The following is a 27,716-nucleotide window of genomic DNA, read 5'->3' on the forward strand; positions in this document are numbered from 1 at the left end:
ACCTTTTCCTCGTGGAATAAGATTTCCTTATATTTTAATACATTTTCCTTGTGGAATAAGATTTCCTTATATTTTAATAATTTTTTCCTTTGTGGGATAAGATTTTTTTAAATTTTAATACATTTTTTCTTTTGGAATAAGGTTTTCTTTCTCTATACATAGGAGACACATTTACCCAAATTATATCACAATATTATTAAAAATAGAATCTCTATAAATCATCGTTTTTCTTAAAAAATTACTATTCAAAAGTTTGGACCCCTTTATAAAATTCTTGATTACGCCACTTGTGTGTCACAATGACTTATTTTGAAATGAATGAAATATATATTAGTAATACTTCTTTATTGGGTATATAATGTTAACAATTAACTTAAACTTTGAATAATTCATTAGAAAAAAAATGTGAATAATTTAGTTAAGATAGTAAGAGTGTTGTACCGTTTGACTGTGTTGCACTCCTTTGATCTCTAGTCGTTTTCGGGGGCAGATTAGTACACACACGCGATCTGTGTGTGTTTGTCTTGCGACTGCCATTTCTTGATTGGAGTTTTGCCTATAATAGCTCGACAATTTCCTCATCACGTAGATCTCTCTTCTTACCTTCTCTTTTTTACCATCCTTTTCTTTTTGGCATTTTCTTCTGCCAATATGATTCTTTCTTTGAGCACTTGGACCTCCTCTATTTTATTTTCTACCTGTCCAACGTACATTCATTTATATTTTATAAGGAAAAGACAAAATTAAACTGTGTCTTGCTAATCATCTTAAACCCATTATTCCCTTCTTTTACTTACATAAAAATTGAGATAAGGTATAAGTAACTCCTATATATAATACTGTGACTGAAACCTAGCTCAGATTAACACCTTAATTAACTCCGAACTCATTTGTCTTGTAATTTATACATCTTTTTTACTTAATGGCACACTCCACGACTCCACATGGACGTTGAGGCGCGTTGGAGATGTTTGGATGTTATGTAAGCTAAAAAGGTGTACAAAATTATCAAAAAAAAGGGTTCACGTACGGGTATAATATACATTAGTTTAGTTAAGACATGTCTCTGAGATTTCGGTTATAGTATAGGGGATTCTTGTGTCTTATCCCTAAAATACATTAAAGAACTTATTTTTAATACATCAATCCTTAAGAAACATCTAATAGATAGGGATAACCTAGTAAATTATATCGTATTTATTACTTTTGGCAATAAAGAATGTCAAATAATTTAAAACGACGCTTATTTTACGACCGAGCATTTGGAAAAAATCATAGAATTCCAATGCGATATGTAGTCCTTTAATGATAATGAACATCTAATAATCTAATCTAACCACAAAAGTTGAATCGTGTGACAATAAATTTAAATCAACTAGTATACAAAAATCCTCTGAATGCCCAGAGTTGGAAAACTGAAGATGTGGATTTTCATTGGATAAATAAAAAATAAGGACAAATTCGTTTCTGAATGATGAACTTACTTTAATTAAAAATAATAATAGTTCGCCATCAATTGAAAATGGTTCAAGATCATATAAAAAGACAACAATCTATTCATCTCTTGTATATGAAAGATTCTAACAATAAACTTATTTAAGTCACGGATTTGAATTTTTACATGGTACTAATTATTTGATAGAAGAATAGTGGAAACGTGTGTGGAAAATTTAAAAACTTTGTCTATGTGGTGTGAAACTGTGAATGAGCATTTTACCTAAATAATAATAAAAATAGTAATTATTATTATTATTTTGGCTGTATTTAAATGGTTTTGCGACAATCGGCCAAATATGTTGACTAGTTCGTTCACTGTCATAACAGATGCTGTATAACAACAACACGCAGCCTATATTTTCGTGGAGAACCGCTGAATTAGCTTATCTAAATATTTGGCAAAACTTTTAACTTTGTCCAGACACACAGTGCAGGTCACCAAATTAAAGAAACATTGGGGAGTTAGAAATTTCACGAAGGGTGTTCAAGTGTTAAAGTGAACCTCTCTTCTTGAAAAGTGAAAAAAAAAATTGTTACTTGTGAGATTCGAACAAACAAACACTTTAAGTTTGTGTGTCTTTACTCTTTCAAGGCACCTGAAACCACTAGATTTATATTGTTGTCAAGGGTGTTCAAAATATGTTATTTAGTCACTTTGTTTATTATTTTACTTGTATGTACGGTATAATTTTTCGATGAAGAGTGTCTAATATAAGGTGGCTACACCATTGGAAACACTATTAAAGCAATTCTAGAAAATATATAGTTCATAAAAAAATTAATTTTAAGTGCGGAAAGATCATAAGTTCACATACATCATAATCTACCTATTAAATTCGCCGCTACTGTAAAAACAATTTCTTTTTGTAAGATAGATATATATTTGTTGAGATTATAATTCCAGTCTGTGGTTTCAGGTTTGTAGAGGGGACTCATTTAATTTTCAGAATTTTATTGATGGTCTAGTACCTACCATCAATTGACAGGTTGAAGGTGCGAGTCATATTGAAAGGTAAATTCTTCTGATGGATTGGGGTGTTTGTCAAAATAAAAAAATTATTGGTGGTGTTTTAAGAGTTTTACGCCAACTCAAATTCTAAGTTGTTAACCTATAAACTTACTTTGTATATCAAGGCCAAACCTACTTTAAATTGTTTTTTTTTTTTTTTTGCCACAATCAGATTTTCCTCAATACCAAATACAGTAATTTAGATAAATAAGAGATAACACCAATTTTTTATTCAAACGAGGAACAATTGGAAGACAGAGAACTTTCCTTCACTTCTCTTCCACAATATATTTAATTAATCAAAAGATCAAACCTCTTACAGTAAAACAATCATGTAAATAAAAGAAACAAAGGATATATAATTAGACACAAATACAAGATAAATTAATGTGTGGAGAAAAGAAAAAAAAACATTTAGAGGTCTCGAAGTTGTTTAAGATTCATGGGAGATATATATTTGGGGTCACCCTCCAACAATTGTTTGGCAATTATAAGGTTAGCTGCTTCACTTGGATGATAAGGATCCCAGAATACATGTTTGTCACGATCTGAACACATACTAGATGTTGGTCCACATGGAATTATCCCAGCAAATTGCCCTCCATTTCCACAACAAGCCTTTGTCGCTGTTACAAATCCTATACATTTGAAAAAAAATCATTAGATTTTAATTATTTTTCAAAAAGTGTCTAATAGAAACACATTATCATCTGTTCATGTGCTCAATCGGAACATGTAATAGTTCGAGTGTCTTACCATATTTGTCATAATTGGTTATGAGTTCCATGACGAGATCAAAAACATTAGCATGTACTAAAGTTGCTCCGTCGAGTTCTTTGTTAAGTTGAGCCAACATATCTTTCAATCGTGCGTTGTATTGAAGTGCTAATTTGTTTGCAAGTTCCACACACTCGTTCTCCTTCAATTGATTGATTGTTTTTTGGTAAGGGATGCAACCAATTGGTCCAACATTACCAACAATAAATTTCCTTGCATCCAATTTGTACAATCTCTGTCATACCATAACTCAAAAATTTAAGATTATTTTTTTTATACTATCAGATTAAGTTGATCTACAACAACGTGTATAAAGGACGTGATGTTATTACCGTAAGTTGTGCTCTTAAGTGACTGAGAAGATCATCGATGAAGGCATCGGGGGATTCAGAAATTCTTGTACCAATAGAGAGTACAGGGAGAAGGTAATTGTTGAGAAAATCGTTGGACCCTACCGTTATTGAGAAAATCGACTTGTTCCTCAGATAATCCCTGGCTTTAGATTGACCCAACAATTTGTCGATCTCTTTTCTTGTTATGTTGAAATAATCAACTTGGATGTCCATTGAAAGCCTGTTTACCTGTACCGGCAATGCAAATGTGAGTGAATTATGTTATACCTTGTCCTAATTTGATTATTAAATATGTCACACCCTGAACCTGAACCTGAGCCCTTCACAACGTGACAAAATAATTAAATTGGTGACTTACAAATACTCTTCCGGTGCCATTCATAATTCCACCTCCTCCTGATGCATAATTCACTCCGTATAATATAGTTCTTCCTGTGCAATTTGGAGCTAAATATGGTGTTGCATAATGGGGTTGTCCCAGTCCTTCTCCTGGTAAATTTAATAAGAACAAATTGAACAATCAACACAAAATAAATTTTAAAAATATTAAAGTTGCTAAATTATATATATATAAAAAAGGAATAATATTGAGAAAATTGTAAGTAATAGTAGTAATTAATTTGCCATACCAACAATGTCGCCAATGGTTCTTCCATTAGTGTAACGACCAGTAGGGTTCCCTCCAGAAGCTTTAAAATCTATACCATTAGGTGCAATATTAGCCTTTGATAAAGTTTGTAAATAATTATTATTTCCAGCATCTACTAAAGAATCTCCAAAAATATACGAAGCCCCAAATCCCAAATCATCATCAATAGCACAATTTGCTAAAACCATAAGGTTAATTACCAAAAGTAGCACGACCAATACATAGTTATTTGTCATGGCCATGCTTTGAGTTACTACAAAACAAAAGTTATTTGTTAGGTTGAGAAATAAAATGAATGGAAGGAGCAAGGCTATAAGAAGCACAAAGATGAAGCGTTTGAGAGGAAAAAAAATGGGGTAGAAAATTGAGGACTATAGTTAGGAAACTTGTAAAAGGGAATGATTAAAATGGAGACGTTAGTTGGTATGACTAAAACTCTTGATAATAATTTGAGAAATATGGAAATGTATATAAATGGTTATGGTAGCTAAAAAATTCAAGAAGTAGGTGGACTACATATGTATGCAATATGAACAACGTGCATGGACCTCATACATTTACTATAATTTCAAGCCAAACAGTCAAATATTGGCATTAAACTTAGGTACGTGTGTTTATTTTTAAGGCAGAAGCAGAATTTTCTGGCGATAAACTTAGGTGTGTGTTTGGTTAGAGGTTGAAACCCACCCAGGAAGTTGTGCACCATATACGGTACTCCATTTCTTGATCTGAGTGTCTTATTAAGGGTTGTTTTGGTAGCTGGTTATGAGATAAAATATTTATGTATTAAATCTTGCATAAGCAATATCATATTTTGTAGCATTTTCTTGATATGTATAAAATTCAGCACATCTAATATGGTGTTTGATTTATAATTTAGAAACTTATATGACTAATAGTCTAATACATTATATATTTATAAGTTATTAAGGAATATATATGTTATTTTATACGGAATAAAAATGGGATATTTAATATATGAATTGTTAAATCTTGCATAAAATAATAAATACATAATCCCCTTATAAATCATTATATTATTGATATCTGTATAACTCGAACCAATTAAGAGAGATACAAAGAGAGAATAATTTGCGTGTAAAGCTTAGGTCACTAGTCTGAAATTATTGGTCACCGTCTAAATGAGGAATTCAAGATACAATTATTGTGTTGTCTACTTAAATATATATCCTTTAATATTTTGAAGTGATGATTGAATATGAAAATAAACGACCACTGCATATGCATATGAAATAAACTGTATTAATATGATCATAGTTTAGAAATTATTTGGAAACCATCTAACAGTAATTTCTAGTATTTTGAAAAGAATATAATCGAAATTGTATGAAAAATGGAAAATGTTTTAAGAAAAATAGAAATTTATATAATTTCATAAAAGAAATTACTTTCAGATATAGGGTGTGTTTGGTATGAACGGAAATGTTTTTCTATAAAATATTTTCTTGGAAAACAAGTGGATTTCTAATTTGTTTTTTCATGTTTGGTTAGTGAATAGAAAAATATTTACGGATTTTTTTTAATGCTTGGTTGGTGAATGAAATTTTAAAAATTTGAAATATTTTTCCAAAACAAAATTGTTTTGTGGGGGTAGAGGGTAGGGATGGTAAGAGTTGAGCGAGGTAACAAAAAATCTTACGATTTGAAATATTTTACAAATATATATATATATATATTTATTTTGAGAGGTGGAGCTTGTTTGGGGATAGGGGGCTGGGGCTGATTTAGGGGTAGGGGTAAAAATATTTGAAATTTAAAAAATAAGATTATTTTTTTTGTGTGTGGATGGGAAGGGTCGAGTACGGGATACAGGGTAGGGTAAGAAAAAAAATATATAAAGATGAAGTAGAGTTTTGGAAAATATTTTACTTAATTTTTGAAGGAAAGTCATTTTCCTTAAATTTGAGGAAAATGAGTTGATTTGGAAAACATTTTCCAAAACATTTAAGCCAACCAAACATGGGAAAATTAAAAAATATTTTCCGGAAAAAATTTCCTTCAACCAAACACACCCATAATTAATTATATTATTGATGAATATTCATAATATATACATATTTTACTATTCAAAATCTCATTACTTAATTATTCATTGATATCAAATGTAACTTTTAGGCTTTTAAGTTTTCATAATTCAATTTTCCAAAATAGAATAAACAAAATTGAACACATACTCATTCATTTTACAAATTGTATTTGAATTTTTCATGATTAAATTCTTAGTTTCTAGTAAATCGAGAGAGAGAAATCCAGGAAATAGTGAAAATTTCATAGCCTTTTTCACAGACGAGCGGAGGAAATTTTTGAATTGAAAATGGGCCTGTAAACTCAAATTTTGAAATATCGGCCCGTCTATCAAAAAGAAAAGAGAAGAATCTGCTAGGCCCAATAAAAAACCAGACTTCATTTGATAAAACATTAGAGAAAATTTCAGAAATATCAAAGAAAATAGATATAATAAGGCTTTGTAGCTATAGTTTCGATAAAAAAAAAGCTCTATAGCTATAGTTTTGTTTGCTATGGAGGTTGCGATTTGTATATTTTGTTTGTCAGTTTGTACATTTCGCTTGCAAATATACAAATTTTGTATTTATACATTTAGGAATTGTATATTTTGTTTGTCAATATACAAACATTGTAATTTATTATGATTTTTTTTCATCAATTGTATACAAATAGCTAGGATAAGCATATACAAAATTTGAATTTATACAATCGAGAATCAAATTATATAAATTCTGGATTTATACAATTAGGAAACTAAATAGCAAAATTTCATGAAACTATAGCCATGGATTAAAAATAATCGAAACTATAGCTATATTACATAATATACACTAGATGTTTGTCATTCCACGTAATTTAAGGAGTCGTTCGGTTTGAATACAAGTTATGATGTGATTAATTATTATATGATAAGTTATGATGCGATTAGTTATGTTGGGATAAGTTATGCTAACAGAGGCGTATCCAGGATTTCGGCTAGATGGGTGCACGATTATGAAGAAATGTATCTTAAATGTAAATTTGATCATTTGACTTCTAGGTTCTAAATATGAACCATTAAATTTTAAAAACTATAGATCCAAAATATATAATACAATTAGTTTTAAATTTTAATATACACATTTGATTTAATTAGATAAAAAATTTACAGTACTAAATTTTTTAGGAATTTTCAATGTAAGACACTTGAAATTTTGAAAGATTAAAGGCAAAAATACAAAAGAAAAATTAGTTAAAACGTCAAAAGTGTCACCGATAACCACTTGGAGTGGTGTTACTCAAAAGACAAGATAGCTATAAGATTTAAATTTCTATCCTCACTTAGAGAGGTGCACCTAATCATCATCGTATTATTATGTGATACTTTGAACATGGGTTCACACATCTATATTTAAATATTTTAAAAAAAATATAACACTACATATATGATCTAGAGAGGGGAGCATGGATTCACGTGAACCCACGGCACCCCCTCTAGATACGCCTTTGTATGCTAAGATAATTTCTTATTAAATGTTTGGTTTGTTGCATTCAAAAAAAAAATGCATTGCATAAATTTATTACTATACCGCCCAAGTGAAGGAATAACTTATCCTGGTACTAATTATTAATTCCAAAATAATTTATCCCAAACTTACCAACAAACAACAAATTGAATGACGCTATAATTTGATCTAAAAACTCATTGATGATATCCTTCATGCCAAACAACCCTAAGGGGTCGTTTGGTAGATTGTATTAGCAAAATTAATGTATGCATTAGCTTTATGTACTAGAAGTACCTTGTTTGGTATATATTTTTTCATGTTATGTATAACTAATGCAAGCATTAATTATACACTCTATTGTGTATTAATTGAGGAGTGTATTAATAATACCATGGATTTCCAGGTGTTAGTAATGCAAAATGATTTAATGTATATATTAGCATTTTAAAGACACAATTACCCCTCAATTTTTTTTTTTGCATCTTTTTCACTATAATTGTGGAGGATATTTTTGTACAATACATGCTATTTTTAATACGCCAAATCAAATAATGCATAAGAAATAATTTAGATATAACTAAGACAATAATTATAAAAAAAATTACTAATACAAACATTACTAAACTCTAGTCTCTACCAAACGACCCCTTATCGTATAACTCTCTGACCCATGGGACATGGTAACCAATTTGGATGGCATAAACAAGTGCTAAAATATTAGGTGAATGGCTGTTTTTTTGGCATACTATGAGTTCTTAACCATTGTTTGAAAAGCAAGTGGGAAATGTTTAATGCAAAAATTTGGATTAAACTATTCTTACTTAAAACATGAAAGAATTTATAAGGATCTGAAACATTTCAAAAGAGTAGTTGAATATTAGAAGAATTAAATTTTTCTTTTTTTTATCACTCAGACTATGATTTTGCTCATCTACCTTAAATCACATGTCAATCTAATGACTACACATAAGGAAGTTAGATCATGATAAAAAAGGGTTTTTCAAAATTTTCAACCATTTAATATTTCATATATTTTGATTTTCTAACTGTTAAAAATTGTGATTTCTAATACTACATTTTATGTACTTCTAAAAAGGCTTCTTTCTTTTTTTGAAAAATTAAAATTTTATCACAACCCAAAATTAAATTCGTAATAGTATAGTAGTTCTAGTTCGTGCCCTCGTGCTAACCAAATTAGTGTGTCCACTAATTTAATTACTAATTAGTAATTAGGGATAAAACGGTCATTTAACATCAACAGGGCATAAATTTCCCTCCTCCCTATAAACACTATTCCCCACGAAGCCTGTTCAGTGTACGGCCTTTTCTGTCTCTCCCACAACTACATTTTTGACCGTTGGGGTTTTTACAGAGAAGAAGAAGAAGAAGAAGCGGGAAAATGGGTGCTCGTGGGAGGAAAAGAGCTGCTCCGGTGAACATCGACGATGTCGCCGGCGATACCCAGGAAAAATCTGAGTACGAACAGTTGAGGGAAAAAAGAATCAAGGAAAATCTTGAGAGGATGCAAAAGTTGGGGATTTTTGACATATCACTCAAACTCAAGCCTGTTAGGACACCCATCGTTCGCAAAACCCCTCAGCGTCTCTCTCCTGTGCAGCGTTCTGGACCCACGCGCCGGTCCTCCAGGTATACTCCACTACTTTAGTGTATTGCCCAAATAGTGTAGTATCTATTTTTTTAACACTGATGCCGGCACACCCACTATTACTGTTAAACTGTTCTACTATAAATTACTGTGGAATCTTGATGCGGATTAATTTGGGTATTTAAGTGGAGAAGGGTAGAATGGGTGTGTTGTTGACTTCCCATATCCGTTGGGGTTGAGGTCTTTGGTCTCCTTGTATGGTTTTGGACAGTTCTCTCATTGTGAGCTAGCTTTTGGAGTCAAATTAGGTTCAAGATTCCATTTATTGTCATGGTATCAGTGTCAGATCCATCCAACTTATTGTTTATCCGATGTTGGGGCCCATATTATATTGTCCACACTCTAGATGTCCAGTCTTGGTGTGCGAGCTTCATGAGTCAGCTTTTGAGATTGAGTTATTGGGTAACCTATTATCCATCAGGTTTGAAGCATAAAACAAGAATTTCTCTGTTGTGAAAAATGATCTTTCATAGATTAACATTTTCACTTTCACTTACTTGGATATGTTGTCTCAGAGGTGTAGTGGTAGAAAGGAACAATGGATGTAAATGTACTCAGTATATACTAACTTTAGATCCCTATTTCTTCTCTAAGGTTTACTGGATGTAAGGGGAGCATGTTCAACTATTTGCTCCTAGATTTTCCTTGTCTGCTGACTGTTCTGCAAGATAATATGACCATTTAATACTTGCATATAAATGAGGAAGAACATGGGCATGTCGTAATTTCTAACGCCTAATTCTTGTTTGCTTGGGTATTTTAGGCTGCAGAGTGCGACACCAATCAGCTATTCAGAGGTGCATCCGTCGAAGATTGATAACTCCTTGGATGGTAAGCATCATTTGTTGAGGGAGGAAGGGGCAAAGCCAGAGATTTACACGGAAGAACATGAGAAATTGTTGGGTACCACTGATTTGAGCTGGACTTTTTTTGTGGATGGATATGGAAATGATGGGAAGAGAATCTATGATCCAGTCAAAGGAAAAACTTGTCATCAGTGCCGGTAAGGAAGGAGATATGTTTGTTCTTATTATTTTATGCTTCACGTTAACTGATTTTCATCAGCCTGGCTGCAGATATTACTGGGAACCTAGTAACTTAAGTAAATTCTTGCTTTTTGATGTACTTATAAGCTGCCTGTTAGTTACACCGGCCCATATTGCCCTGGTTGATGGACCTAGATCTCATCACTAGGATAAAACTATATTGAGTTTACCCTTGAAAACACAAATGCCTAACTTTTTTTGTTGTTTAAGTTAAGTCTTAGATGCTGCCTATTCTTCATGATATTGGAGTTAATTACGTAAACAAGTTGAAATTTCACACTAGAAAAAATAATGAACAATTGGGGAAAGCAACTGGGTAAATGAATTGTGTTGTTAGCTGTCTATGAATTCCCCAGTTGCTGTCAAATTGCCTACTTGTATAGACACTAAGATAGTATTTGATATCTTTGCAACCTTAGGTGACATTGGCAAAATAATGAAAGATTAGGAGATAATATGAATGGACTTGGAATGATCTATGAGATTAACTCAATCAAATTTATCATTGCTTAATATTGGAATCTGTGTAAATTTGTATTTTGAGGGTTACATTATTGGTTTTATTAGCCTATCTCAAAATGGTGCTAGTGCAAGTTATTCTATCTGAGCCTAGATGTTTTCAAGTATGCATGGAGTCAATAATGCTTTCTCTATTATGATGAATCAAGTAATCCCCTTCCCCTACCCCCATTTTTTTTAGAAGTAATGTTTGCAACAAATACTTTCTTTGAACAAGGAACAAAATCATGACATATTTTCATTCGTTTTTCCGCTCATTATGTAATGCTACTTAAATGCCGATTTGATTCTCTCTCTCTCTCTTCTCTCTTCTCTCTGTGTCACGCACACACAGATTTGCCAGGCAGTCTTATTGCTTTGTTTCTCATGTATGTGCTCATTCAATACAGTTTCCTCTATATGAATATATTAAGTTGACAATGTGGTTCTTCACCTTCTTTTGCAGACAGAAAACTCTTGGTCATCGTACTCATTGTAGCAATTGCCAAATTGTTCAAGGACAATTCTGTGGAGATTGCTTGTATATGAGGTATGCCAGCATGTATATCAAAATTTCAATATCTTCTAATGTTAAGTCTTTTAATGCTCTCAATATGCCAAACTTCTCAAATAAGATACATTTCATCGAGTAATGTATTTTATCTATATATTCATGTATGTCTTTCTGTGCCACTTGATGATGAAACCACTATTTCTATCAATTGTCTGTATATTTGGTCCTGCTGAGCCTTATCAATCAGCTTTGACGATATGCATTTATTCCCGTCTCATTTAACCCGTTGTTCTGATATCCTGTCCCCATGCACATATATCTAAGGTTATGAAGTTGTATTTGTTCAAGCCAATAAGAATTACTCCCGCCACCTGGCATAGGGATTACATGTTTAACAGTTAAGTTCTTTCATAAACACACAGCCTTGAGCTTTCTAAGACGGGATACAAGATTAACTTTTGCTCTTCATATTCTTCAATTCCCTTATAATGCAGCTCATGTTGTGCATCGGTGCTAAAATCCTACTGTGGGCAGCTTTTATTTTCATCGTATGAATAGGAAAAAAAAACGCAAGATAGATTCTCAGATACTGGTTGGAGAATCTCCTTTATACAAGACCTGCAGGATGATACTTATTTATTCTGATTAGGGTGAACTTCAGAACTTGTAGTTCTTTTATCATATTGTTCTGGATGTCTCCTATTATAAGATCTGCAGGACGATGCATATGTATTTGCATTAGAACTTGTTAGTTGTTTTAACATGTTGGTCTGGATATCCCCCTTTACCCTGGGAGTAGCAGGAGTGCAACAAATGGCGCCAAGTCACATTTCCTCTTTCAATTTGCAAATCTGCAGCCTCTTCCTCATTGTGTTATTTAATTTTACTCAATGCAGATACGGAGAACATGTACTCGAAGCGAACAAGAATCCGAACTGGCTTTGCCCTGTTTGTCGAGGAATATGCAACTGCAGCTTGTGCCGGCAAGCAAAAGGTTGGGCTCCTACTGGTGCTCTCTATAGGAAGGTAATAATCTTTATAAGAATTTCATGCTACCATACATTTGTCTGTTCTTTCAATCTCTTTATTATATCGTTTCCTTTTTTCCTTTTCCATTCTCAAACTTTTGATTGTTTAACTGATCCAGATTGCTAAACTGGGTTATAAGTCAGTTGCACATTATCTTATTCAAACCCATCGAGCTACTGTCAGTACCGAGAACAACTTGACACCATTCTCTGCAAAAAGATCACTACCTTTCTCAGATATGGAAGGTACAACGAAAGATGAGGGACTTTGTGAGGTGAAACCAGTGGCGTATGATGCCAATGAACCCAATTTAGCTCCAGAAAGTAGTACAGAGCCTTTGCTGAAGTCCATTGTTGTTGAACCCTTATTACTACTGAAACATGACCCTGAAAACAGTGGTACAGATCTTGTGCTCTTAAGCGATAATGTAGGAAACTTCTCAACAGACAACAAATCAGGAAATGAAAATGCTGTGCTGGTAGGCAACTCATTGACTTCTCAAACAGAGGCGAAACCAGTGGACTATGATGGCCATGAGCCCAACTTAGCACCGGAAAGTAGCACAGTGCCCTTGCTGAAGTCCATTGTTGAACCCTTGTTGCTAATGAAACATGGCTCTGAAAACAGTGATAAAAATCGTGTGCTCTCATGCGACAATGCAGGAAATATCTCAGCAGACAACAAATCAGGAAATGAAAATGTCGTGCTGGTAGGCAACTCATTGACTTCTCAAACAGAGGTGAAACCAACCTTAGCACCAGAAAGTAGCACAGAGCCCTTGCTGAAGTCCATTGCTGAACCCTTGTTACTACTGAAACATGACTCTGAAAGCAGTGGTAAAAATCTTGTGCTCTCATGCGACAATGCAGGAAACTTCTCAGCAGACAACAAATCAGGAAATGAAAATGCCGTGCTGGTAGGCAGTGCATTGACTTCAAGTACGCCCGTGCTTACTGAATTGAATGATGTCTTCAAAGGCGAGTCACAACTTGGTTATGAATTTGACGTTGGAAAAATGCAATCAAAAGAAGAAAAAGAGGACAGCACTTGTGTCTTGGATGACAAAAACTGTCATGAGGTTGCACCAGAAGTAAGTTCAAAGTCGAAGAAGAAGCCTTGTCGAGCTGCTGCACAAGTCTTTGATACTATTGCTGGAAGATTAAGGCAGAGACGTGGAAGAAGCAATGTGGAAGCATAACAACATCTCGAGTAACAGATAGTGGGATGGTCTTTTGCACCTGAAACAGGTTACGACGTTTAATGGTTAAGCATATAAGGTCTAGGTGGCTGGCGGTTTTTGCTAAATGTTATATATATAACCTGTATAAGGGTGTCATTTTGCAAAACTATTTAACTAAGTTAACTGAAGTGATCCAATATGAAATCTGCTTTTGAGGTGAGTCAAATACCTAGTACTCTTCTAACAGAACTTTTGCAGTTGATAGAAAATTAAAAAGGAGCTTGTAGAAGTACTTAATCGAGGCAATATGTAGTCAGCTATTTGCAGTACTTTTACATGATGACTGAATATTTTTGTACAATATATCATACTATGTGATACTTGCAGTAGCCCAACTTAAGTGACCAAGCCACCAAGTTTTTAGTTAGGCCCAGAATGTGGGCAGCTACAAGAACAGGTCCACTTGACAAACAACACGAGGCATACCAACTCATTTATCACTTACCTCTCAAGTCTCAAATAAATTGCCAAATTGGTTTTGTAAAAGAAATAAACTTATATACACTGACATGTAAAATAATCATCAGATCAACTAATCGATAACTATGGGTTACCATTCGTAAAAAAATGATTACTAATTTGAAGAATTTTAACTCTCATTGTATACAAGATAAATAAGTTGTGATCATATCTTGATTACAGCGGTTCTTGTTTGATTCCCCATCTATGACATTATTTGTTCAATTCATTGAGAACATGTGAGTTGCATAGTCCTTTTATGAATTTCACACACAAAATTTACTTGGTTCATGTGATGAGAGGCAATTTCCTTTATGATTTATTTTCCAAAATCTACAAATATGTGAAGTGTCAATTTTTTTCCCTTCTAAAACGCATGTGCAAATTTACTCCATCCCTCTCCATAACTCCTCAAATAAATGAATTTTGTGTCTAACTCACGATGGAAAAATTGTCTAAATTGATATAAGGAGATATTCATCCCTTTTAAAAACTCTATCTCGCGCCTAGAGTTGAACATCTGATGCGTGACTATTTTTCAAATAGAACTAGCTCATACAACTCATATTTCAAAAAATCTATAGATGCGAAGATTTTCAAATGTAAGACTCACATTAGCTTGTATTTCCCCAAGAAATAAAGTGAAAGAAAAAAGGGAAAAAGGAAAAGTTTGGAGGGAAAAGAAAATAAAAGGCTACATTTTGTTGTTAGTGGAAATTAAATTGGCAAAGCAAAGAGAGGAAGTTGCGGGAAAAAAAAGATTGTTGATAATAATAATAATAATAATCACTTTAAAGAACGCACTATCACTTTTAAAAGAAGAAAATTAGGAATAGAAAAAGACATAAGCTTACTACTACGTCCCTCTCCCAAGAACGTGAAAAGGAAATCATTATATTTTTTTTTCCTTTTAAACATAGCTTTTCAAATGTAATTATGAAATATGAAAATTATTGTTTTCTCGATTGAAAATAATGTAAAGAGTTCCTTTAGGGTGACTTCAATCAGAGGGTTTTCAAATAGTTTTATTTTATTTTATGTGTTTGTAAAAGTTGATTTATTTATAAATATTTAAATATATAAATACTTAAGTCGAAATTACTATGACCCGTGTTTAGAGTGACAAATGAAAAATCCACTTCATTATTATTAAAAGTTTAAGTTAAAAATTGCATGCGCATAATATAGTCAACTGCATCACGCTTAATTGAATTTAATTAATTTATTAAATGTTAATTAGTGCCCTAATTTTTGCCCTTCAGTATCAAAACTTGTAATTATTTTAGTAATACAGAAAGGGAGTGCATCGTGAAGAGACAATGATACATTATTTGCCTCAAATCAGTTTACATGTCTCTCTCCCATTATTTAGACAAAACATAGTTCTAATTTCACGATGGTGTGGTCCTGTCTCTTTCTTGGAAAAATATTTTTGAGTTCTCATGATATGTAACTTCAATTACTAAGATTCATTTATTTATAGTCGTCCATCAATATAAAAACTTTAAAGAGAAAGAATTATTTTTGAATCAACTTCTAGAGGGAAAAACATCAATTAATTTGGACCGGAGGAGTACAATATATTCATCGATTTGGTGAAAATATGAGAACATAAATTGTTTTATTTCTTTCTATTCCTCATCGTTTTGATACACACAACACTAACTATGATAAAAAGAGGTTCGTGACTTTCAATATATGTCAACATGTTTTCATCTTGTGTTTTCGAAGATCAAACATTTGCATTAAATGTTTGCCCTCTACGAAAACTTTACAATAACAAGGTAACTTCAAAGTTCAAAATAGTGAATTATTACAATCCCTTAATCAAAGACAAAAAGCATATGATTGAATAATAAAAAAAGAGAGAAGAGCACTAAGATATTTGTGAATGACCATAAGAAAAAAAGAAGGCAAGACAAGTGTAGAGTACCACATAAAAAAGTTCATGTATTTCAAGAAAATGGGATTATCTTTTAACAAAAGTTTGATGGTTTTTTTTTTTTTTTTAACTAATTGACTTGTTGGGAAGTTAGAAACTAGTGGAGATTCCACACAAGGTGAAAAAAGAGGAAAAGAAATTTAATTTATTAGTGATTCCAACAACTCCAACAACTAAGAAGGACAGGTTGGGAAAAAGATTGAGTTTGCATTAAATGTGTCTGTCATAGTGTAATGAGTCCAAAAAAATTTGTAGCCTAACCCCTAGGCCCCTACTTATTGCCACTGCCCATTTCTTAGTTGGACAACCCATTCTTCCCATTTTGTAACTCACATATTTCAGCTAAAAGAATCATTTAAATTTTCAAATGTTTAGGTAATTGTAAAGTATTGGCCATTTGGTCCAAAAATTGAAATAGGGTAGAAAGAAGTGAGGTAAAATTGGAATGGACAAGTCAAACTCAAAGGCATGTAAAGACTAATATAGGAAGTTTGAAGACAAATACCTAACAACATGTGCAGCATTTTGTTTGAAATTGTACCTAGTAATTGACTGTGTTGATAAAGTCAAAAGAAAGTAATGGCAATTGTGGTCCATAATTTATTTTATTTTTTTTAAAAAAAAAAGAAGTTTCAAATGTAGTCAATTTGGTCCTTTTAATCTTGTTGGTACCAAATTTTTGGGTATCGTGCACCCAACTCCTACTATCCAGGACAAGGGAATCCTAAGGCCATGCAGTTAATTCCAATTCTATATACATTATCTTCTTGTTGCAGTTAATTGAGAAAATAACATAAATAGTCCCTTAACTATAGGATGAGGTCTAAAATGGTCCCTTAACTATACACTTAACGGATTTAGTCTTTTAACTATTCAAAAACTTATTAGCTTTGGTCCTTAACTATGCACTTACCGATTTTAGTCCCTTTACTATAAACTTACCGATTTTAGTCCTTTAAGTATTCAAAAACTTATTAGGTTTGGTCTTTGTCCATTTTTTAAATACAAATAACTTAGGTTTATATTAACAGAAATCTTCGTAAAATTAAATCATTAACCCATTTTTTAAGTTGTTTCTCTATCCCCGCCCTTTTTTCTTCAAATTACTCTTATGAAAAGAACAACAACGTCAACGATTCAAAATAAAATTAATAAAGAAAGAAGATATAAGTCCTAATTTTATTTAATGGAGGATAAATTTAAGCATAAAATTGTTGATAATGACTTGAACCAACACTTGAATATGCTAATCAATGCGGATTTTATTTAATTTACTAAAAATTCTTTACGTAAAATAAAATGAATAGAATAATTAAATTGATCTATTTAAAAAAAATAAAAGAAATGCAAATATACCATTTTATAAATTTCAATTTCTGCAAAATTAAATAAATTCCATTCAATGAAGTCGTTGGAGTACAAACTTTGGATTTAACCGGTAATAAAAATTTTTCTTTTTATAATAAAATTTAGCATTATCAAGTCATTAATTAGTAGAAATAATATGCTTCATTTTATCCTTTCTTGAATAAAATTATGACTTATATTTCTTTCCTCGTGAATTTTATTTTAAATCGTTGAGGTTAAAGGTTCTTCGCATCAAGTTAATTTGAAGAAAAAGTAGTAGAGAGAGAACCAATAGAAAAAATTGCTAAATGATTTAATTTTTCGAGACATAGATTCCGTTAATATAAACCTAAGCTATTTGTATTTTTAAAAAATGGACAAAGACCAAACCTGATAATTTTTTGAATACTTAAATGACTAAAATCGGTAAGTTTATAGTTAAGGGACTAAAACTGGTAAGTGTATAGTTAAGAGACCAAAACTGATAATATTTTGAATACTTAAAGGACTAAATCTGTTAAGTGTATAGTTAATGGACCATTTTAGACCTACTCCTATAGTTAATTGACTATTTATGTCATTTTCTCCAGTTACTTAGCCAACTGATCGACGAGACAGTTGTTCGAATGATAACCAATCATAAAAATTACTCTCTTTATTTAAAATGGATATTTTCGTTCATGTTTATTTGTTTGTATTTAACTCAGCAGGCTTCTTAAAAAATAAGAAATAAAATAATTATTGAATTATATCCTTTAAAATTATTATAAGTCATTTGATATCAATTTTTTAAAATTAGATAAATAAAATTAAATACTTATGTATAATTTATCTAGAATCTAGATGATGAGTTTGTTAATGAGCAGTTGACCACGTGTTACAGTGCTTTTGACTGAAAGCACAGTAATCATTATTTGACAGTGTGAGGATGCTTCCATGATTGAAATTCTAGTCAATTATTTTTTTCTCCTCTTTAATTTCAATATACCTCCAACAATTATTTATTAATGTTTCAAATTTAGAATCCTTCAAATGATAAAAAGTACAACAATCTATTTATATTACCTTCACCATTCTTGTCTTAACTATTTGAACTTAGTAATTCCTAAATAACGTTTACCTCCACCTGTCTTTTCTTATTAGCAAATGGAAAATATTACTTATATATGTTGTTGCTTGACTGATTGGCACATAGTTTAAAAAGAAAATAAGAATTTTTAAAATCTGTGAAGTAAAATAAGTCATTATGTAATTATAAATCACCTTTTAGTATCAAGAATAAGATGAAAATGAAAATAGAAACTATTATTTATAAATATAAAAAAATAAAAAAAATTCCATCCTAATTTATATGATATTCTTTCGCTTTTGAAATTCAAACCAACTTTCATGTGACCGTATTTTTTTTATGTTTTTTAAAATACTTTATAGTTAATTATTGTAATTTATAATATTTTTTATGTAGTTTTTTCAAATATATAAAAAAAATTTTAATGTTCAAATGTATGGTTAGAATAAAAAGTTTTTGACTCTCAAAATTCAACTTATGCCACATAAATTGAACAAATAGAATAATTTTTTTTGAGACACGTTAAAAAGGGAAATTATGTCACTAAATTGGCTAAAAGAGAGTATTCAATTACAATGTTAAATCCAGCCAGTTCCTGAATATAAGAAGGGAAAAACTTATCCGCACCGGGTGTATATATCAAATTAATGCAATTTTTATTATTATGTGATTTAATGAAGTAAAACACATGTTAATTAATTAAGATTAAGTAAAATGAAATATAGATTTAAATACATGACATGCACACTCGGTGAGAATACGTTTAAAAACAAAGAAGCCTATAGATATTAAATGATAAATATACTCTATTAAGTAATTTATATAGGCTCCACGTGAATCTTATTCACCTTTCTTTGTTTTGCGACTAAAATTTACTATCTACAAATCCATTAAAATCCTTTAATTTTCAGTACAGCTAAACTTAGCTTTAATTAAGTTCGACATGCTTATCAACACTAGGAAAGCCTGCAGCAAGTCAGCAACTACTTGTAAGTTGTAATATAATAATGAAGTTAATTAATTATTATTAATATATATAAATTACGTTCTGTAAACTAATTAAAGATTGTCCCTTGAGATACCATACTTGTTAAAGTCTTTTTAGTAAAGTGAAAAGTGCTTGAGACAACATTTAAACCGAAAGAACTTAAGTATGATTTGATTTCATAATGTTAAAAACAACTATAACACCCTTATCTTTTCCTTTTTCACTCTAACGTTTAGTAATTTATATTTGATTTTTTTTAACAATGATATCTGAATACTTTAGGATATTTTAGATGGACAATTAGTAATTTTAAATTCATGTATCTTTAAAAGGAAGTTTGAGATTGATAACTTAACCTTCTTCTGTAACAAATTAGCTGACTTTTTGGCGACCCAAGGAAGCAATCTGCCAACTCCTGCAGTACTTCAGAAGCTGGAAGCTGATAAGGAAGGTGTTCTTGTTAAGAAATGGGTCTCTATAACTACTAATGGAAATCTTAGTAAGTTAGGCAATCTAAGTGTAATCTACTCTGCTGTTTCTAATCAATCGCCTAGTGGTGATTCAATGGCTTCTGAGCCTTATGTAATTGACGCTACTATATAATATATATAAATAAATCTTTTATTGCCAAAAAAAAAAACTCAACCTTCTTTTTGGTTGTTGTATTTTTACACTATTTAAGTATTCTCATTTGTAATAAAAACTCTGTGGTGATCACAAAATACTTAATTCTCTTTATTTTTTATTTTTTTTATGCTTGTTAGTTAGTAGAAGTTTGTTACCTCATTAGGATTGATAAAGTAGGGCTTAACCTCCTTGCTTGAACTTATTCCTATTGTTTTTTTTTGTTTTTTTTAATAAAAAGCTGCTAAACACTCTATCTAGTAAATAATTTTATGAGATATTTGTAATCTTTTATCAAGATATTGTTAGGGTTTTGCTTTGATTTTCTTACCTTATTTGAAGTTTATTTTTTCCTAAAAGAAAAGACAAAACATTATCATAAATGTTTTTACTTTTCTAAAAGGAAACATTATTTTCTTCCATATTTGATTTATTTTGTCCATAGAGAAAAAGTTTGGAGATCTATAAATTGAAGATCTCTATTCTCATAACAGAACACAATGACATCCACAATGTAGTCGTTTAGAGACTTTTGTTTATGGGGAGATATATCTCAACAGTTTTAATATTATTCTTTTATATTAGTTTTCATATAATAATATTATGTTTTTAAAATATTTTTGTTATCTGATTTATCGTGTCTACAATTTATTATAAACTTTTACACGATACCCTAATTATTTTCGAACCCAACAACTACATATAAATTGACCGATTGTATTCTTATTGGTTCTCTTTGGCTATAAAAGACATGCATCGGAAAGATGCACAAAACCAACCCCAAATAAACATAAAGATGAAACATATATTGGCATCTAAAGTGTCGTATTTGCATCAGAAACACAGCAGTTTTCTAAGTTGAAAAAACCAAAACTAGGATGCTTGAAGGGTTGACCAAAATGCTGATTCGATTCGATTAGTGTTTTTCTTTTAAATAATAACAATTAGATATATATATATATATATATATATATATATAAATTACTAAAAAGGTGGAACAATCCAGCACTCCACTTGGTGTTGCCCAAATATTTATAATGATTTTGTACGATTTCATTTTGTTTTCTTCTTGTTAAACAATTATACATAATTTCAGTCTCCTATACTTTATTTGTTCTTATTATTGTGCTTTGAAGCTGTCACGTCTTCTTACGGTTGTGCTTCTTTAATATTTTTTTCCCTTTCAAGTATGGATATTTTAAATCTATAGATCCTGCAAAACATTGACACACACATGATTAAAAGTTAAAACTTATAAGTTGTCGTTAATGTAAAGCTCTTCTTACTAATTGTTTTACAATGTGATTAATGTAGAGTAAGAAGGATGGACAAGCAATATTATGTCTTAGGAACCATTAAAGATTATGAATTATGATTAAGCAGTAAATACTCATTTATTCTTAATCAAATGTCTCGAGTTTGAATCCTCTTGTTAGTTGTTACTGAATCGTCTTTGTTAATTGAAAGATGGAAAATCAAAAATACATATCGTGGAAAAAATTAATTGTACGAGTACCTTAGTTTCATTTTTCCATTTTTTTTTACACTGTGCCAGCAATTATATATGGTCAAAGTTCCACTTTTTTTTTTTTAACTATAAGAAGCAACTTTAGCGGTCAGCCTAAAAGAAAAGTGAAAATTACTCAACGGAAACAAAGAGAAAATTCCAAGCTTTTCTTTTTCATTAGTTGCTTAATCTATAGGAAATAATAAAACATTAATTATTAAAAAGAAATGACTCCTGAATTTTCCCTTCAATTGTTTCTCTTTTTTATAGTCCATTTATATTTATAGAATTGAATTTAAACTCAATACGTTTAAATTTCAGGATTTTATCATTTCAAAACTTTATGTTATTATAATTTTTAAATAAAATAACATGTATTGAGAGACCTCATAGATAATTTTTGTCGTTTTCATTGTTTTATTTTGGAATATCAAATTCTTAAGGGGTAGTTTGGTACGCGAAATGAAATAAGTAAGGCTATTCTATGAAATTATTTTATACACCTTCTATATAAGATGATAATAAAATAATCTTGAGATTAATTAATACCTCAAATCAAACATTGTATAAAATTAATCTCAAATTTTATTTCAAAATTACTGTCTTATTTCACATACGAAATAACTCCTTATGATACTCTAACTTATCACAAAACTAATAATCAAACATTAAAGAAATACAATACTAATTTTTTTATCCTAAATTTTGTTCAACATAAACACCTCTTTTTATTCTTATGCCTAAGCCTAACTAATATTCAAAAAAGGAATATTAACGAAATTAGGGTAAGGGCTGAAGATTTGGTGGATTAGACAGAAAACAGCTTTTACTAGCTAAGCTGATCCTTTGACTTCACCCATCACCGTTAAAAGCTAAATATTTCTATTGGCTGGACCCCACGTTACCACATATTTATATTATATTATCCCAATTTGATTTAACTTAATTAATTAATTTACTACTTTTTCAATCCAACAATAACTTAATTAAATTAATTTACTACTTTTTCAATCTAACAATAATGTACATTATTGATTTGATATAAGAATTAAGGAGTAATTAATGATAGAGGTAGTTTTATCAAATCACTCATATTAAATATAACTCAGCTAAACATTGAAAAATAATATAATGGATAAGTAAAAATGGTAAATTATTCATTGGTTTTATAAAAGGGATAAGCATGGTTGAATATCTCAAATAATATAGTGGATGAGTAAAAATGAGCGAAGGAAGTAAAATACACGCACACCAATTAAGAAACTACTAAAAAGTTAAAGAAATATTTTTACTAACTTACTTACTTATAATTAAAGGAAAATTAATTAATGATTCTTGATTATGTAAATAAGATTTATTTTAAAACAATAAAATTACTTCTTTCTTAAAACTCTAAAACACAACTAATTCGAAAGTATATGGTGGGGTTTTGTGTATGTAAAAGTCAATGTCATTTTCTCAGTGTTTGTTTAGAAGGGAAAATTATAAATAAAAAATGCATGTGTAGATACACATATACATACAGCCATATTATAGAGTCAATCTAGAGAGAGGAGAGAGAAAGAGAGCATTGGTGTAATCAATAGAGGTATGCTTTTGGCTCAGAACTGCAATTAATGCGCCTTTCATTTTGAGACTGTTGCTTTTAATTTGGCTTTAACCCAAAGAGAAAAAAGAAAAAAAATAAGCCTAGTGAGAGAGATAATATTATTATGGGAGTGTTTTTTTTCTTGTTTTCTTTCTGTTCAACTCTACTTTCAGGTGTCTTTGATTGAGGAGTAGCTGGAAGATATTATTTTTTTGGAGGTGTAGATTCTTCTTGTTCAATTTGTTTGGCATAATTTCTTCTCTTCTATATCTACATATATCTGCACTTTTGGGTGTCTTTATTTTGTGTCCATTTCTTGGGGATCTGCTTTCTTGCTTGCTTTTGGGTCTTGGGGTTTCTTCCAATTTCATTCAACTGGTTGACTTTCGATTTGGACGTTGTGGGGTTTTACAAAAGTCGAGTCTTTGAGTATTGTGGATCTTAACTTCATTCTGGGTTTTCTTTCATGTGTTCTTCCTTTTTTTCTTCCATCTCTAAAATGTCAATATGAATTTCTAGATTCTTGTTTCTTTGAATTTCTCACATCAAGAAACTGAAATTGATTGAGAGGGAGTGATTCAGTCAAAGATTATTTGGGTTGTCTTTTTTACAAGGTGGGTTGTCTCAATTTTGGAGTGTGAATCTTGAAAAAAAGAAGGTAAAAATTAGGGTTTCTTGGTCCATTCTGTATTTTTTTAATCAATTCTTTTGATACTAGTATCTGGTCTTTTGTGTTTGAACGGTTTTGTTAAAGTTAATGCTTTGGGACTTTCCCTCCTTAAGTTAGGGGCATTTGATTTTTGAAAGCAAAGGTTTGATTCTGGGGGATGCTTTTAGCTTGATTCCTTTGCTTTTCCAGAAGTTAGGGTTTGTGACTAAGCCATCTTTTTCTGGGGTTTAGTGATAGATGGGGTAAAAACTCTCTCTTTGTCTTTCTTTGGTGAAGCTTTGTTCAGTCACTCTCTTTTTTGGGTTCTCTCTGTGATTGATTCAACAAGGGGGGAAAACTTCCCACACAAAGAAAAAGCTCTAATGCATCTTTCACTATGGAAGCCAATATCTCACTGTGCTTCTCTAATCTTGGACAAAAAGAGCAGAAAGAGAGATGGGTCTAACCATACCAATGAAGAGATCAAGAAAAACCCATCTGCTCTGAAGAAGTTGCAAGAGCATAAGCTCAGGGAGGCTCTTGAGGAAGCATCTGAAAATGGGTCTCTTGTTAAATCCCAAGATGTGGACTCCCTGTCAGCACAGAACCAAGATGAGGGGTTGGGCCGATCCCGGTCACTCGCTAGGCTACATGCCCAAAAAGAATTCCTTAAAGCCACTGCTCTTGCTGCAGAGCGCACTTTTGAATCTGAGGAATCCATTCCTGAGCTGGAGGAAGCATATTCCAAGTTCCTGACCATGTATCCAAAGTACAACTCCTCAGGGAAGATTGATGAGCTAAGGTCAGATGAGTACTCTCACCTTTCTGGCTCTATACCCAAGGTATGTCTTGACTACTGTGGGTTTGGGTTGTTTTCATTTCTTCAGAGTGTTCATTACTGGGAGTCATCTACATTTAGCCTGTCTGAGATTACTGCCAATTTGAGCAATCATGCTTTATATGGGTGTGCCGAAAAGGGCACCGTGGAACACGATATTAAGGCTCGGATAATGGATTACTTGAACATCCCTGAAAGTGAGTATGGTCTTGTTTTTACTGTTAGTAGGGGCTCTGCTTTTAAGTTGTTAGCTGAATCATATCCTTTCCAGACAAACAAAAAGTTGTTGACTATGTTTGATCATGAGAGCCAATCAGTTAACTGGATGGGTCAGTGTGCCAGGGAGAAAGGTGCCAAGGTTTATAGTGCATGGTTCAAATGGCCTACCCTCAAATTATGTTCAACTGATTTGAGAAAGCAAATTTCAAACAAAAAGAGGAGAAAGAAAGATGCAGCTACTGGTCTCTTTGTTTTTCCAGTACAATCTAGAGTTACTGGTGCAAAGTACTCCTACCAGTGGATGGCACTGGCACAGCAGAATAATTGGCATGTGTTGCTTGATGCTGGTGCTCTGGGTCCAAAAGACATGGATTCCCTAGGATTGTCTTTATTTCGACCGGACTTTATAATCACTTCATTCTACAGGGTGTTTGGTTATGACCCAACTGGATTTGGATGTCTTCTGATCAAGAAATCTGTGATGGCAAGCCTTCAAAATCAGTCTGGGCATGCTGGGTCTGGTATAGTGAAAATTACTCCTGTTTTCCCCTTGTATTTGAGTGATTCAATTGATGGTTTCCCTGGATTGGCTGAGGACGATGAAGCCGGAGAGAACAGTGAAGTTAATGCTGAAATTCGGCCAGGATCTCAGTTGCCAGCCTTTTCTGGTGCATTCACTTCTGCTCAGGTAAGGGATGTATTTGAGACAGAGATGGAGCATGACAACAGCTCTGATAGGGATGGAGCAAGCACGATATTTGAAGAGACTGAAAGCATTTCTGTTGGAGAGGTCATGAGAAGTCCAGTCTTTAGCGAAGATGAATCATCTGATAACTCCCTGTGGATTGACTTGGGTCAGAGTCCTTTGGGTTCTGATGGTGCTGGGCAGTCTAACAAACAAAAGATTTCCTCTCCAGCACCCCCATTTTGGTTTGCTGGCAGGAAGAATAATAAAAGGCTCTCTCCCAAGCCTTCGAAGATGTCAAGCAGCCCATTGTATGACAGAGAGTTGAATCCAGGGCGCCATGAAGACAACCATGTGCTATCATTTGATGCAGCTGTTCGGTCGGTGTCTCAAGAATTGGATCACTTCAAGGAGATTCCTGAAGAAGACCAGTTTGATAAGAGAAGCCCTGCTTCAAGAGAATTCAGAGAGATTGAGGAAGAACTGGAGACCAGTAAACCTGCTCACACATTTGATTCTGGTCTGGGCAACTCAATTTCAATTTCTCGGCATCAAACCCTTGATAATGGATCAGCCTCTGAGATATGTCCGGAGATCAAAGAGAGTGCTATAAGAAGAGAAACTGAAGGTGAGTTCAGGTTATTGGAAAGGAGAGAAGGAAACAGATATGCAGGTGGTAGATTTTTTGGTATAGAGGATGCTGATCATGGAAGCAGGGGAAGACGTGTATCCTTCAGCATGGAAGACAACCGCAAAGCTCGTCTGAGTCACACACTTGAGCATGGGGAATTGTTAGCAACAAGTTTGGATGATGACGAGTTCATTAGTGATGGCGATTATGATGATGGACAAGACTCAGACAGGAGAGAGCCCGAGATAGCATGCAGGCATCTTGATCACATTAACATGTTGGGTCTCAATAAAACTACTCTCCGGCTAAGATATCTCGTCAATTGGCTAGTTACCTCATTGCTTCAGATAAGATTTCCTGGTTCAAATGGGGAAGACAGTTCACGACTTGTTCGCATCTATGGTCCGAAAATCAAATATGAAAGGGGCGCAGCTGTTGCATTTAATGTGCGAGACAGAAACAGGGGTCTTGTTAGTCCTGAAATAGTTCAGAGACTGGCTGAGTCACATGGTATTTCTCTGGGCATTGGTATCCTAAGTCACATACGGATCTTAGATAACCCAAAACAGCAGCAACGGTCTCTGAGTCTTGATGACACTACCCTTTGCAAACCAATGGAGAATGGCAAGTATGATGGTAGAAGTGGGTTTGTGAGAGTCGAAGTTGTTACTGCTTCACTTGGCTTCCTCTCTAATTTTGATGATGTCTATAAGTTGTGGGCTTTTGTGGCTAAATTTCTTGACCCTGGTTTTATTAAAGAAGCTGGACTCCCGCCTGTTGCAGAAGACGTCGAGTCATGAAGCTACTAAAGGAAGGCTGAATTAGTAGCTGTTTGCTCCTAATACAAGATGCAGGAATCTATCACCAACAGTGGGTTGAAAATCTGATGAAAGTTGCAAGAGAAACAATGAAAAGGTCTTAGTTGTATTCTTCTGGCCCCTCTGTTTCTTTGATGCATGCGGGAGAAATTTTTTTATTCTTGTCTTTAATTGCTTGAATGTTTCTTCTTTACCTTTTTGGAGTTTCCTGTAGAGTTGGGAGTTAGAAATTTGTATTTTCTCAGGTAGTCATGAATCATGATGAACCAAAGCAGTTATAAGCCAGGGGTTTTATGATCCCCTTCCACCATTTGCCCCTCTTGCTTCTCAGCTGTGTATAATGATCATTCATGCTTTTGCTCAGGCTATTATAGAGTGCCTTGTCCTTTGTTCTTGTTATCAGCATAATTTTGTGGAAAAAGAATTATTATTCATACTGCCCAGTTTCCCTTGAATGATTTTGATACCCTTTGGATGTTGAAGTTCATGGTCACTTGACCATATTCCAAGTTGTTTAATCAAGTAATTACCTTGAGAGAGTTGTGCTTATCTCAATAAT

At 32.4% G+C, this 27,716-nt stretch overlaps 3 protein-coding genes across 4 annotated transcripts; 2 read left to right on the forward strand and 1 right to left on the reverse strand.

The window, feature by feature from the left end:
- Positions 1-2,714: 2,714 nt before the first annotated feature.
- On the reverse strand, positions 2,715-4,709 carry LOC102599309 (GDSL esterase/lipase At2g23540). The gene is made up of 5 exons (XM_006338179.2): positions 4,266-4,709; positions 3,995-4,125; positions 3,616-3,864; positions 3,263-3,518; positions 2,715-3,144 (listed from the first exon to the last, which is right to left on the reverse strand). The coding sequence occupies exons 1-5, from the start codon at positions 4,525-4,527 to the stop codon at positions 2,921-2,923; spliced, it is 1,122 nt and encodes a 373-aa protein (XP_006338241.1). The 5' UTR covers positions 4,528-4,709; the 3' UTR covers positions 2,715-2,920.
- A 4,387-nt stretch (positions 4,710-9,096) lies between these two features.
- On the forward strand, positions 9,097-13,959 carry LOC102599635 (uncharacterized). Of its 2 annotated transcripts, XM_006338182.2 has the most exons (6): positions 9,097-9,447; positions 10,230-10,469; positions 11,477-11,560; positions 12,421-12,550; positions 12,672-13,061; positions 13,293-13,959. In XM_006338182.2, exons 1-6 carry the CDS (start codon positions 9,200-9,202, stop codon positions 13,749-13,751), a joined length of 1,551 nt encoding a protein of 516 aa, XP_006338244.1. In that variant the 5' UTR covers positions 9,097-9,199; the 3' UTR covers positions 13,752-13,959. The 2 variants fall into 2 exon arrangements, with proteins under 2 accessions (XP_006338244.1, XP_006338242.1); XM_006338180.2 differs by having other exon boundaries at positions 12,672-13,959.
- Positions 13,960-23,256: 9,297 nt separating this feature from the next.
- On the forward strand, positions 23,257-27,545 carry LOC102600396 (uncharacterized). Its single transcript, XM_006338183.2, has one exon. The coding sequence runs from the start codon at positions 24,350-24,352 to the stop codon at positions 27,137-27,139; it is 2,790 nt and encodes a 929-aa protein (XP_006338245.1). The 5' UTR covers positions 23,257-24,349; the 3' UTR covers positions 27,140-27,545.
- The last annotated feature ends 171 nt before the right edge of the window (positions 27,546-27,716 follow it).

Source organism: Solanum tuberosum, unplaced genomic scaffold (assembly GCF_000226075.1).
Source record: "Solanum tuberosum cultivar DM 1-3 516 R44 unplaced genomic scaffold, SolTub_3.0 scf00004, whole genome shotgun sequence".
Classification (NCBI taxonomy): domain Eukaryota; kingdom Viridiplantae; phylum Streptophyta; class Magnoliopsida; order Solanales; family Solanaceae; genus Solanum; species Solanum tuberosum.